Below are 15,409 nucleotides of genomic sequence, written 5' to 3'. Positions count from 1 at the left end.
ATTATTTATTTTAACTTTTTACTGAAGTATCATCTATGTACAGAAATGTACACACATATTAAGTGTATAACTTGATGAATTTTTATAAACTGGCCACCTGCCAGCAACACAAAAAAACAGCTAGTACTTTTTCTTTTCTCCTGAACTCCTTATCTCTGCTTCCCATGATCTAATACTCCCCCTAACCAAATGTTAACAAATTCACCCTTTTTTCCACTCTACAATACTTCTGAAAAAGAATGAATTCTTCCCCAATGTAATGAATCCGTATGCTGTTGATATATTCCAGAAACTAAATATGCAGAACATGACTTTTTGAAATAGCCATTTTAGCATGATTTTGTAAAGAAAAGGGAATTATCTCCATAATAGGATCAACTTCGGGAAGATACTGAGCATGCACAGGTTTGGATTTCGGCCAGATAATGCACGCTTCAATCAGCAAAGTTCTTGGATAATTATAAAAGAGGATAGACATCCTTATTATGAGCAAAATGGTTCTTTTTTTATACGATCTAAGTTCAGTAAGTTCCTGCCACATTGTTATTCATCCAACATCCTATGCTCCACATTTTAAAGATGAAAATGTTTATTCTATCCCCTTTTTTAGTTCCCTCGGTACCCCATTGCAAATGGTGCCTCTAGATTTATTATACAGTAGGACAGGAGTGTTGGATTCTTGCCTTATTTTACAACTATTCATATCTGAAGTCCTGATTCGCTAAACTTAATGACCTTTTTAAAAACTAAACTCAGATGACTAATAGTTATACAAATATTTTTTCTTTTCCCTGTTTGTCTTTTTTCCATTGTTTTGATTTGCTAGTCCTTTGGAAACTTTAAAGCTTATTCTCATTAAAGTGTTTTAAGAATGCTGAATCAACATATGTTATTTTAAATCCAGCCTCCCTAAGATTTTCCTCTCCTATAATGGATATATACATATATATTTTTTATAATTGCATAAGTATTATATATAGTCTTTATGTATATGTGTGTGTGTATATATATATATATATATAGTCTTAATAGCAACTATCATTGCCAGATACCCCGAACACATGGCCAGACTGTATCTTTTAAGCTTTTCCTTCTGTGTCTTCTACTATAGCTATTTATGCAATTAGAATTTTTAGAGTGCTTTTGAAATCAAGCTAATAGATTTTAAAATTTCTGACTTTACCTTCCTTACCACATATGAAGGCTTAATTATGTTTGCAATCGTCCAGACTCTATCTTGTAGATGTCTGTGAGTAATTCTTTCCGGACATATGTGAAATCAGAGGGAAAATATGCCTTTAATGGATAAACCAATCATGAAATTGTAACATCTTTTACTAATAACTTATGGATGCAACAACAATGAAACCCTCGCATCTTAATGTCAGGTGTATAGCACATAAAAGGCTCCAGGAGAGAGGCATATGTCTAGTATTTATATACTTGTATTAAGTACAGCATTTGAAATATGTCTTCAAAATGTATGCCAAAAAAAAGATGAGAAATTACCAAAGCATCTGTTCCCTGGGGGAAAAAAAAAAAACACTTCAAGAATAAGCCACAAAATATAATAACTTTATTGATTTTGGACACACATGGAACCAGAGACAATACATGAATAGTCTAATTCTTCTCTTTCATTAATTCCAGGGAGTAAATAGTTATTATTTCAACATGTTACTGTTTTCCAATACAAGAAAAACAGATTAATACATGGAGCTTTGCATATTTCTTACTACCTAGTAAGGATCTCTCCTTGTCCACTGTTTAGATTTTCGGCTGAATTTGATTTCCGGACATATGACTCAGAAGGTGTCATACTGTATGCAGAATCTCTCGATCACTCAGCTTGGTTCCTGATTGCACTTCGCGATGGGAAAATTGAAATTCAGCTTAAGAATGAATATACAGCCAAAATCATAACTGGAGGCAAAGCTATTAATAATGGTCTATGGAATATGGTACGCATGTAGATTTCATGAATATCATTTCATGTTGATGTTGTTTGCATAAAATCATATTTTATTTTTATAGTGATACCAAACCACGATGGCTTTGGATTTATCTGATGTTATATGAAGTGCATTCCACACACAGCACGTCCCCGAAACATGCTATCCTCGTTTAATGTATTTAGGATTTCTTGTAATTGAAATTATTTTTCGTTGTTCGCTTGAATCACTCTGTGTTTAACTTGTTGCCTTTTTTAGTGGCTGCCATTTGGTGACCATGGTGACTCTCTCATAGGTGAGGCATTATTAGCAGGCCTGATAGTTCCTGCAAAGGGACCACCGATCAAAGAATACTACCCTTAATTGCTACCAGTATTTTCAAAATTTAAAAGAAATGAACAAAGTAACAAAATTTAAAAGTTAATTCAATCTTTTGAATTGGGTGGGTACCAGTCAACGTGCTTAGAAACTAGCATTTTTATATAATCCGACAAATGGCCTTTATTTGAATAATTGAGAATAATACTTTAATCAACTGAATTAAAATGAGACTTTTCCTGGAGAAGAGATTACTGCTAGTCCACAGTGGAGAGAAGTCTTTTCTGCAGTAAAGTCCCTGCTGCTGGCAGCAGAGGATAGCTGAGAGAAGGTCAGCATCACGTTAGAGGGTGGTGCTCTAAAGAAAGCTTCTCTGCCTGCAGGAGCTGGGAGAGGTCTGCGCTGAGAAGCCATGTCAGGTCATCACCAAACACTTTCATTCCTTCACTTATGCACTCATGAACTCATTTATTTAATAAGGTGTTAATGAGCAGTTTTAAAGCGCTAGGTTCCTGAGTTCATGGCACAGAGCTATAGCAAGAGATTTTCCATGCTCTTGAGCTTAGTACCACAGAGATAAGTAGCTAATGCTGCTTTATGAACGAATACAATGTAAGACAATCTTCCCATTAAATGGGAAGTGTGTAATTGGAGCATAATTCATTCATTGACCACTTTATGTAATAATCCGCATTCCAAAAGGTAAGGATCCAACAATGAGACTTGTAGCAAGATACATACAATAAATGCATGAACAAATAAATACATAAGCTAGTCATTAATGCTCTGAGGAAAAAGAAGAGCCAGGCAAGGCTTGGCAGAGTGTGATGATAGTGTGCATGTAGATTCAGGAAAGACATCTCTAAGGAGATGACATCTAAGCTGAGATATGAAGACACGGCATGAAAAATAAAAAGGGGTATTACAATAATTCTTTATTATGTGAACAGCAAGTACACAAGGAGAGGATGGGAGAAGATGCCTTTGGTGCTTGAGGAATGCCACCACGAAGACTAGCATAGATTCGGCGGAGTGAGAGATGGGGAGAGTAGTTAGAAATGAGATCAGAAATGGGATCTGGAATAAGATCATAGAGCCCTGAGGGCCATGGTGAGGGGGAAAGTACTTCTACAAAAGGTATTTCAATATATAAATAGTCAAGTACAACTATCATACTTTTCATAGCTTTCTTCTATACTTAAATTAAAGTGCTGGGCTGTTGAATTAACAATTCAAATACCATAAGTGCGTAAATGGTGTTGCCCTCAGTACTATTAATTTTCCAAAGTGGTAAGAAACTCTGGGTAGAGATCTAAGTAAACATCATTATGTCCTTGAATGACAAAATTACTATATTCTTGAACAATTTAATGAATACTAACAGGGTGCAACAACTGTTTTGTATTTCTATATACATAAACTCAGATAGTTATAAGCGTGACTATATAGTGGAGATTTCCCGAAGGTTTTCAGGATACTGGATATTTTGTTACTTACTGTACAGGGGTAGCCTGTGTATCACATCATGCCCAGCATCTTTCTACACCAGCACGGCTCCTACTCATTGTCAGGAAACGAAGTGCTCTCCATCCTCAAATATTCTAAGTGCCCTAGAGCGAGGTCCTGGAATCTCCCTGAAAATGTGCACGTGCATGGCTAAAGGGAGAAGCTCTAGGGCCTGAACTCCGGGGCTGTGAGTAGAGGCTGAGAAGAAGAGAAGGATCCAGCAAAAGAGACTGAGAAGGAGTAGTTGGGATGAAGAGGGAGGAGCAAACCAGAGTCACGTCCTGAAGGCAAAGTTAAGACCGGGTGTACAGGAGGGAATTGTCATCAGAGTAAAATGCTGCTGAGTGCTATGTTCAGGCTGGAGTGCTGACCCACTTTATAAGCAGTATTAAATTTTACTTCTGAGGATAGTTTTCCCTTCCCATAATGGTGTCTTATATGCCCGTCGTTCGGCTTCCAAGACTGACTACTAAGTGGAGGATGTGCTTTCTGAGTGCTGTGGTCTCACGTGCCGTGATTGCAGCAATAGTTCTTTAAACTCCCTTTAAGGCAGGATTTTTTTTTTATTCTTGTTTACCTTTCTTCCAACCCTTCTTTTATTAAACCCAGCCGTCCTTCAAAGTCGGAAAATTCCAATTTAATTTTACATATGTCCTTCCTGATGGCATCGATCACTTTTGATTTTTGAAAGAAAAGATAATTTGTGTGTAATGAGCAGAATACTGGACATACTGATTCTCTTAGATATTAAGAACTTACATTATTGATTCCATATGTGCCATATCAAACGATTACAAAATAAGAGCACTTCAAATTTTTCTCAGATAGAATGGCTCATTCTTTAGAAAACTGTTAATTTTATAGCATACTAGGATTGAAACACTTAATTGAATGTTTTAATAGGATGACACTGATCTTTTTAACTTGAAAAAATGACGTTTTTAATTTTTGATCAAGCACTATCACCTTAAAACATATTTTTATTGCATTAAACATAGTTTGGCATTTCAAATGTGTGGGAACAAAGTAATAATTTCATTAAGATGATTATTTGGGGAAATGATTTATTGGAATGATGACAGGATTTTTCAGTCCCAGTGTTTCAAATAAGATGCAGTAATGCTTGGTTGTTTGGTAATTTTTGTCTTTTTAATTGTAGGTGTCTGTAGAAGAATTAGAAAATAGTATCAGTGTCAAAATAGCTAAAGAAGCTGTGATGAATATAAATAAACCTGGAAGCCTTTTTAAGCCTACCAATGGATTTTTGGAAACCAAAGTATACTTTGCAGGATTCCCTCGAAAAGTGGAGAATTCACTCATTAGATCGGTAATGATCCGAGTTTGTATCATTCATCATGGATGAATTCCTTTTGCCTATAATGGGTTTGAAGATGTGTTTTTCTGAGAATCAATAGAGGTTATTTTGTTAAACATTCCAAGTGTAACAATTGGAGTAAGAACATGGAAAAATAAGATTAGTGACCCTTGAAATTACATTAAAGAAATAAGAAAATGAAAAATGAATGTGGTATTCTTGTGCTCATTTAAATCCATAGCATTACTCAGGGAAATGTAGATTTTTTTTAAATTTTCAAGTGTCAATTCAGTATAAATAGTTTACACTTAGCCAATAAATACACATGTAAATACATATGTTGGAGTCTAAAATTACATTATTTGGTAGAAGTCAATCAAGGGACTTTCTCAGGTCTATGTTCAGGCCGGAGAAATGTGAAATTTCAAGGATAGCACAAAAGGTGGAATTTATTATTAAGAAAAAACTTTACTGAGGGTATAGCTACAATCTGTTATAAATTGAAATTAGATATAACAAATGATTTTCTGAATATGACGTTTGTTTAATAACTGTAGAACAGGTTTCATGAAAGTGACTTATTACTGTCCTTGGAGAGTTTTAAAACTTTCATTTGAAATCATAGCCTTGCCAGATACACTTGCTAATTTAATTTAAATATTGACTATTTTATATCCATCTTTCACTCATGACAATTCAGTTACTTTAACTTTTAAGAAATTTCTGTGACATGATATTAAACTTGAATTAGTTAATCTGTGTCAAAATGAATATGCCTCTTCATTGAAACTGATAAATCTAGACACTTTAAAAATAACATAAATTATTCAGACAGAACCAACCATTTATGACATAGCTACTACACGTCTTGAACCTGGCTAGATGCTTTGATGGAGGCTTCAGAACGTACATACTTTTGTGCCTGAAGTGGCTTAGAGTCTGATTGGTAGGACTAGCCTATATTGTGAATGAAACTCAAGGAAAACAGAAAGCATCTTACAGCCAGGTTTATAAGTAGAAGCAAATATAGAACTTGAGAGCAGAAAAGTTGACTGAGGAGAGGCAAGTGGTGCTTGAGGTGTTAAAAATCAACAGGATCCCACTGAGGGCCTGTGATGGCATAAACTCACTCTTCCTAAAAGACTGTCTGAAGGACTTCTTAAAAGAAAACTTTAGATAAAATTTGAAATATTTGAAATATTTTATAATGTCATCAAATATAGGATTGTTTCTCTGAATGAAAACCTATGCCCATAATCAAATAAGCCACTTATTTGACTTAGTTTAAAATGCACCCCTTGACCTATGTTTTCATTTGTTAGATTAACCCTCGTTTAGATGGGTGTATAAGAGGCTGGAATCTGATGGAGCAAGGAGCTTCAGGAGTAAAGGAAATTATTCAAGAAAAACAAAACAAGCATTGCTTTGTTACTGTGGAGAAGGGCTCCTACTATCCTGGTTCTGGAGTTGCTCAATTTGCCATTGATTATAGTAAGTGATTTCCCATTTTATCTTTCTTTTCTCGTTAATGACTAAAATTATTATTGATAAATGTCAACGATTCCTTTAGTAAACATTATTGAGTGTCTACCATGTGCTTAGAATAATCTTAGGTTTATTCATAGTGTTATAGACTTCATAATTTCTTTCAGTATATTGGAAAAAATATAAATACAATTGAATATGCTTATGTTATTATTTAAAGTTGCTTGGTATATAGACTGATTCGTTTTGGTAAATTTGATTGACTTATTTCAAAGTTTGCTGATTTCTCAGTTGTTCGGAGTCTACTGATTAATGGATTCATCTTCATTTATAGCACTTGCATATGATCTTTTCTTAAAATGTCTACTTCTTTGGTGAAATTCCCTATTTACACATGTGATCTAGCTTATTCATCAGAGCCTTCAACATACACACCACAATCATTTTAAATTTCCTGTCTAATAGTTTCACTTGTATTGTATCTATGTCTGGTCATGGTGATTGCTTTGTCTCTTGACTGTGTGTTGTTTTTCTTCTATATCTGTCATGTAGAGAGTGGCATAAATAATATATTTTTTCCTCTGGGACTGACTAGACTTCTTTTTTGACTGGATCTGAGAACTTCTTTTGTTCAAGTTGAGACCCTTGAGTTTTATTGTTGCCAGGGTTACCCTTAGTGTACTCCAGGTTTCAAAATCTTCTAATAATACCTTCTGCTTAGGATAGGAGCTGGTTTGTTAGACTTGATTTTCAGCTTTTCTTAAAGGCAGCTAATTCAGTGTTAGGTATTCCCTTTATGATATGCCTCAAGAAAGTATCCCTTGGCTTGGCGCCTGTGGCTCAAGTGGCTAAGGAGCCAGCCACATACACCTAAGGTGGGGGATTCGAATCCAGCCCAGGCCTGCCAAACAACAATGATGGCTGCAACCAAAAAAAAAAAAAAAAAAAAATAGCCAGGTATTGTGGAGGGCGCCTGTGGTCTCAGCTACTTGGGAGGTGGAGGCAGGAGACTTGCTTGAGCCCAGGAGTTGGAGGTTGCTGTGAGCTGTGATGCCATGGCACTCTACCCAGGGGCACAGCTTGAGGCTCTGTCTCAAAAAAAAAAGAAAGTATCCCTCCCTGGCCTTGCCACCCTGGCAGAGTGCTCTCACTTGCTACTTGACATTTGTTGACATTGTAGAGAGGGCCTGGGGGCCAGGAGAGGTTTCTCTATTGTTCTGGTTCGGATTCAGTCCCTGGGTCCTAGGTCTCATGGGTGTGGACTTTTTATTGTTTCTCTTCTCCTGCCCTCACCAGCAGGGGAAATATCTAATAATCAGGGCTCAAGATGGTTTCCTAATCCTCCTCCATGGTAAATAGTTGGGCGGGGGTGTGATTTATTTGGTTTGTTTGATTTGGTTTAGTTTGTTTTTTTCTGTTTCCCTTTCTCTAAGCAGTAGGTGCAGTGGGTCTTCATATATGTCCTGATGAAGGTTTTGTGGCCTTTCCCCCAATGCTCTAAGGCTGTTGTTGTGTAGAGGAAACAGAGAAAGATCTGAGTGGAGATTTTTGCTTTTCCTGCAGCTGGTGCTACTCTCAGGACCATGCTAGGAAGGAGCCTTTCTCTGGTCTCTTTCTCTGCCCCCAGTCTCCTCTTGAGCACCTAATTAAGTCTGTGGAGAAGAGCCTATGACTAAGTATGAATTTCCCTCGTGTCCCCAGTTTCTAGGATTTCTGAACTCACGAACTGACCCAAACACAGAGTTTAGAAATTTGTTGAAAGTTTTACTAAATCATTTTTTTCCAGTTGTGGGACACGTGGTATCTGCCCTGGGTAAGAAAGTGTTCTCATCCTGGCTGTTCTTGGAAGCATCTGTCTTTTTTAAGGTTTCTGGTTAGTTGGCTGCTCTGCAATCTCAGCTCTTCAAGAGTTCAAGTAAAGTTGTGATTATGCAGACAACTAGGGTTTCATTGTTGTAAGAGCGGGACTAGTGCTCTTTGCAGTTCCTACAGCTGGAGCAGGAAGTCCTGCCTGGCTGCCCCCAGGCTTTTACCTTTACCAGTAATTCTTCCGTGGACATCCTTGAACTCACGTCCTGGTGCTCATCCTGATGTACTTCATCATCTCCATGAAAGGCTGTGGAAATACGTATTCATTACAGGTTTGATTACATTCTCTTCCAAAGATCTTTTATCAGATCATACTTCCACCAACAGAACGAGAAAGTTTGTTTGAGATATGTTTCTAATCTGATGGTTTAAAAATTAAATTTTATAGTTTAAAATATTATTTGTCTATTTTTTACTGAACTTGAATATCTCTCCATGCTTACTAATTATTTTCACATTTTAATCATATTATCGAGTTCTTTGTCTTTTTGTGTTTTAGTTCGTTATTTGAGCTGCTAACAATTTGATTATAAATTAATGTGTTTCTGATATGCATGTATCTATCCTGTAATAAAAAGTTATATTTTAAATGTGTTTATTCATAGCCATAAAAATAATTACTGTTATTAATTATATATTATTAATTTCTGTTTTCCTAACATAAATTAACATAATTCCTTTAACTGTAGCTCTGTGATGCACATAAAGGATTTTTCTTAAAATGTCATAAATGGGAGAGATGATTCACTGTAGAGAAAAAAGTAAGCCCATGATGATGAAAGGGAAAGTTGTATTGTACCTGAAAAGGTTACTTTCATAAGTAATTAGTTATTTACAGATAACTTAAAAGTGACTTCCTATGTAATTAATATTTAATTTTACATAACTTCTATATATTTTCATATTCACTTTAGTTTGAGTTTCTTAATATCCTGTGTTAAGTTTACTTATTTCACAATGATTATGCATTTTCTTCTGAATGGGATTTACAAAGATTCTGCATAGCTTTACGAAGAAAAATGTAGTAGCATTATATGTGACTAAATGGACCAACATTTGTCAAAGAAAAATTATTTTCTCCATTCACATTCACCCTTTCAATTGCTTGAGGTAGTATTTAGGTTTTTTTATAAGTTACATCATATGAAATGAGGGAGTCTTCATTCAGATGGTGAGCTAACATTTTCAGGAATCTAATTATTCTAGAACCATAATTAGTTCAATAATATTTATTGAATGACTGTTTTGAAAAACAAAATGGTGGTGCAACCATGTACCTCCTAGAGCTTGCACATTAGAGGGGTAAGCTATTTACATAGTAATTAAGAAAGAGAATCTTATATACAAAGGTAAGAAAATCGGAGAACAAGAGCCCCCATTCTAATTTTAAAACTAATATTGATGTCAAAGTTAATTCTGTGCTGTCAAACTATCCACCTCCCCTTTGTATATAGATCATATTTATTCTTCCCATTGCTGTAAGATGGAAAGTGTTGGGGTAGAGATGGCAGCTATACTCAAATTTCCCACAGAAATTAACAGTAAATGTGTTGGACTGCCTTTTAAGTGTGTACTTTAAAATATGACCACTCTGAGATTTGAGCATCGGTCGACATGCAAGGGGGGAGGAAGAGGTTTTAAAGAGCAAACAAGAAAAATTTATTATAATCCTTAACACCACACTCTAGAATTCTCTTCTAGGAACCCCAGACAGAAGGGGCTCTACTTGCCTGCACTGAAAAACAAAACCATGGTAGATCATTAAGAAAGAGAACTAAAATCTTTAGTATTACACAAAGATGGCTTTGAATATTAATCAGATTATTATACTTCCTTCTGATGCCCTTTAAGAGTACGTTGATCCTGCTTCTGTTTCCTTGTTTTAAACAGATAACATAACCAATGCTGAAGGTTGGCAAGTGAATGTGACCTTGAATATTCGCCCATCTGCGGGCACTGGTGTTATGCTGGCCTTGGTTTCTGGTAACACAGTGCCCTTTGCCTTGTCCTTGGTGGACTCCACCTCTGAAAAATTTCAGGTAACTTAACTCTAAACCTATATGAGCCTCATTTTTCTCTGCAGTTTTAAATGGATATAATAGTAATACTTACCTCAAAAGGGCTATTTTGGAGATTAAATGATGAAATTTATGTGAAGTATTTGGCACAATCTTCAGCACATAGTTAAGAACTCAAAATATGTTCATTATTATTATTTTTTTGCTGGCTTATTTTCATGATCTGAACCAAGAAGTGAGGAACGGGGAACTGGGAAACCTCCGTCTCTAGGTAAGATTAGGCAGACTCTCTAGATTTCTCTAGAATCTTCTACGTCTATAGGTAAGATTAGGCAGCCTCTCACTCAGGCAGCGTGGAGCCATCACAGGTACACAGAAATCCACACTTCCTCTGAACCCCTGAAGCACTGTAGGAAGTGAATCTGATTACGATCCACTCTCAGATATTCAGTGCTTAATTATAATGCTTTGTGCTTTCTTGCACTCTTAATCTTTTCTCTCAGGAGTAAATTAGGAAAGGTGATTAAAGTAAAACTCGTCCACTTGGCAACTCTTATTTGAAATTAGGAGGAAGAACAGCAAAATGTCTTAGATAGAAGGGAACATGAGAGTTATCAGAAGATCTCAGTTGTTCAGATTTCCATTAGAGGCTAATACCCCTGTCCTTAAGTCATTCACAGTGGATTCCAAGTTACAGAAAGCAGCTTCTGTTTAGGCCAGCGTTGGGTTAGATGCTTGCAGTAGCTGTTAGAAAAACACATACAGTTGAGTAATAATAAAGGACACTGTTTGCAACTTAATAGATGATTGGGGCAGCGTTGGGGGAGTTTCTAGTGGTTAATAGTAAGTAACCTAAAGAGGTCCTGCTGAGTTCTGGTTGTTTTTTTTTTTTTTAATCTCCAAGTATAAGGACCTCTCTACATTTCGATTTCAATTTTTCTTTTTTTGTTTGCATGTTGTTGTTTTTTTTAAACAAAATGGAATTCCTATCTTCACTACATCTGTGCCGTGGGGGAGTTTATGCATTCCGTGTCTTTGATATTTATTTTATCCTTTCTATGTTCATCTCCATGGTTCTTATTTTTTCACACCAGATTTTCTTCTCAAGGTCTGTATATAATATTTCATACTAGTGTTCTGCAAACCATTGATCATTCTGGAGAATTTTCTCACTTGACCACCTTTTTTAATGAGTTTAAGGATAACGGACATACATAACACGATAACAGATTTCTTCGAATAACTTCTATTTATGAAATACAGACATTTCACTTAACATAGGTATCTTGGATTCCTAAGTAAACAGTTCAGGCTATCTTTCTACCACCTGGGAAGCATGATGATACCTGTCTCTTTAGTTTTTATTTTATTTTTTTCTCTGTTACTTTTGATATTTCCTCTGTACCATGTATGTTACATGTACAGACCACTCTCAACAAATTCAGTAATTTAAGTAATTTAAATTTGAAAATTTTAGCAAATTGAATATGTTTTGTTTTTTGAGAATCTTCTGGAAACTACTCTGTAACATACTGCTGGCAATCCCAGGTTTTTCTTTCTTGGGTCCTCCTCTATATGACAGCTTGTGTGGCACAAACAAACCTCCTAGTCCTGCTGGCCTGGCATGTGCTTTCTAAAGCTCTTTAAATTTTCCAAGTCTTTTCCCTATTTTTAATACATATGCTTACTTTGAAACTAGGAATCCTGGCTCTGCGTCTATAGCTCAAGTGGCTAAGGCACCAGCCATATACACCAGAGCTGATGGGTTCGAATCCAGCCTGGGCCTACCAAACAACAATGACAACTCCAACCAAAAAATAGCCGGGCGTTGTGGTGAGGGCCTGTAGTCCTAGTTACTTGGGAGGCTGAGGCAAGAGAATTGCTTGAGCCCAGGAGTTGGAGGTTGCTGTGAGTTGTGAGGCCACAGCACCAGGGAGACAGCTTGAGGCTCTGTCTCAAAAGAAACTAGGAATCCTTATAAATGAAAAGATATTGTTTAAGACACTGCTTCAGATTCCTTTTGTTAGTAAGACAACTCTATTGGTGTATTGAAGTTTTAGATGTCACTATCCATTTATATTTTAGCTAAATTTAGAATTTATAAGAACTACTGTATATTTTTAAATTGTGATTATTATGTTAATTAGTAATTTTCCAATAAAACTTGGGGACTCTATCATATTTTTTTGTCAAAATTCAGTTTTTGAATGTCAGAAACTCCAAAGTCACTCTTAAGCGGCATTACTGTTAGTACTTGCTTACACTGGGTCCCTGCATTACTTTTCAGGATATTCTGGTATCTGTTGAAAATACCGTAATATCTCGGATCGAGGCTGTGAGTCTGTGTTCTGATCAACAATCAGATCTTGAATTGAAAGTCAACAGAAACGCTCTAGAACTGTGGACTCCTCTTAAAAACGATATCATCTCCTCTGAACACTTTCAAAGACAATTTGCCACCTTGGATAAAGCAATGAAAGGAACAGTGGCCACTTACTTGGGTGGCATTCCAGGTATCTGCTCACTAGCTTCAGTTTTGAAAAATATATTTTAAATCAAATTGATAATATTTTTAATATATAATTTTAGCAAAGAAGCATCAGTGGGGAAGAAAAAAATTTGTGTTCATTATTCTTTCTCTGGGGTTCTGTACTGACATTTTATTGGTGCATTCATTTTTTTTAAATGGTGAACTGAAACTGATGAACTTTTGGTGCATTTGGATATCCTAGCCAAAAAGAATATATTGGTGGCTCAAAGGAGTAAGGCGCCGGCTCCATATGACAGAGGTGGTGGGTTCAAACCCAGCCCCGGCCAAAAAAAAAAAACATGCAAAAAGAATATATTATTTCCTTTAACCCTCACAATAGCCTTTTAAGTTCAATATTTATTCTCCAATTCATTCATAATTTATCCCATATTTATTCATCCATTATTCAGTTCATCTATCTTTTATCCAACTTATATTAAGAACTTATATCCCAGATACTAAGGACATAATAATGAACAAATAGATATGGTCCCTGCAATTAAGGCTTTTACAGTCTACTAGCAGAGGCAGACATTAAACAACTGATTAAGAAAATGTGAAAATAATTAAAATTGTGGTCATTTCTATAGAGGAAGAGTAGGGATGCTTTAAAGTCTGAAAATGGGGACATGACTCGCAATGGTAGGGGAGGCCTGGAACAACTTCTCTGAATAAGAGAGTAAAATTAAATCTGATATTTGAAGAGTTAGATAAATTTAAGAAGGTGGTAGGAAGAATAGAGGGATTAGAGTTCATATGCAGGTAAAAGGTCCATATGAGGGAAAGATGGACAAAAGGGATGAGAAACTTGAGGACTCTATAGGAGTCTGGTTAAAGCACGTCAAGCAAGAGGATGGTAGTGGAACATGAGGCCGTGAACTGAGTGGGTGGGGGAATAGTTTGCGGATGTGGTTCTGGGACCTGAGTCTTATTTTGAGACAGAATCATTGAGAAGTTTGGACCAGAAAGTAGCATATTCATATAATACCTTAAAAAATTCACTCTGCATAATAGATAGAGATGAATAAGTGAGAGGCAAAAGTGGGTACAGTTGCGATGAGTTGGGAAGCTATTGAATTAGCCCAGATGAAGTAGCAGTAATCACAATAATTACACTACCATCAGCTAGTGCATAGCAAACGGTCTGGCCAGTGTTCAGAGCACTGCAAATATATGAACTCATTTAATTTTCAAAATTGTCCTGGAAGGCAGGTCTATTAGTATCCCCATTTTGCAGATGAGAAAGCTGCTGGAACAGGGTGACAGCAGCGGAGATGTATGTAGGGAGTAGATTTGAAATGTATGTGAGAAACCAAATTATTAGGATTTAACAATCAAAAGACAGGTGCAAAGGTGACTCGGATCTCTAGCATGAATGGTTGCGTGGATGGAGATTCCATTTATCCAGATGGGGAAAACTGGAAGAAAAACAGGTTGACCTTTAACTTAATTTTGTAAAATAGGAATTAGCACCAAAATTTTATTTGAAATTGCAAAAAACTAAAAATGAGGCAGGAAGTTCTTTAGAAGCATTTTCAGGTACCACGTACAGGTTTTTCTCATGGGGATAATTGTGAGTTTGATATCTGGGCTTCTAATACCCTGTATTGTATTACTTTAACTGTTCAGGGTCTTGGTTTCCTATATATGGAAATTTTATCTGGGCTTTTGGGAAATAGAACTAAAAAGACTCTAAGGATGATACATAGATAGATAGGTAAGTAGTTAGGATGGTTAATTATTAAGGAGTATTATTTCAATTCAAGTCAAAACTACAGAGGGTACCAAAATAAGGTATACACATTTTAAGAAATGAAAAAAACTGTATTAAATTTGTAAAACTCAACATATACTTATGACAAAAGAGGGAGATGTGTCACATTGAGCACCTCTTGTAATTGCAGAGCCAAACATGACTTGAGTATTATAAATTTATTACAGTTTTTTTCCTTTCCTAAATGTGAATACATTTTTTGGTACCGTCTGCATATTGAAATCCACCTACTGCCTTATTCCAAAAATAATTAAATGCAATTTTCAAAAATCAAACAATGAAAGTGTTTAAAAGAAGTAAAAATATCAAAATTTTAATGCTTTCAAGATTTAGCAGTAGCACTGAGGACTTGCTGACTGACTTCAGGCGGGATTTGTTGACAGAAAGAGTGAGTAATATCTGAGAGGTGCTGAAAATTCAGATAAGAGTGTAAACCATGAAAAGGGTAAATTATCAATAGTACTCAAAGTACAGTTTAAATTTCTTTTAAAAAATTAACAAACTCAGGGGAAATCAGTGATTCTGAGGAATTTTGTGATAATGGCATAATCTATGATGTTCAGCTAGACTTGAAAGAGATTCTTAACAAATGCTATGAGGTCATCCAAAAGTACGGACATTATTCATTGTACTGGCAAGCTA

General features: G+C 35.8%; 1 protein-coding gene across 1 annotated transcript in view; it reads left to right on the top strand.

The window, feature by feature from the left end:
- The window catches only part of PROS1 (protein S), an 83,794-nt gene that overhangs the window by 67,006 nt on the left and 1,379 nt on the right, over positions 1 to 15,409 (top strand). Inside the window, 5 exon segments of the mRNA XM_003783936.3 lie at positions 1,772 to 1,961; positions 4,936 to 5,103; positions 6,414 to 6,582; positions 10,336 to 10,484; positions 12,751 to 12,976. Coding sequence (XP_003783984.2) covers positions 1,772 to 1,961; positions 4,936 to 5,103; positions 6,414 to 6,582; positions 10,336 to 10,484; positions 12,751 to 12,976 — 902 coding nt within the window.

The sequence above is a fragment of the Otolemur garnettii genome, unplaced genomic scaffold (assembly GCF_000181295.1).
Source record: "Otolemur garnettii isolate 467f Iridium unplaced genomic scaffold, OtoGar3 scaffold00009, whole genome shotgun sequence".
Lineage (NCBI taxonomy): Eukaryota > Metazoa > Chordata > Mammalia > Primates > Galagidae > Otolemur > Otolemur garnettii.
The sequence above is the reverse complement of the archived record's forward strand: the minus strand, read 5'-3'. Positions and strand labels throughout refer to the sequence as shown.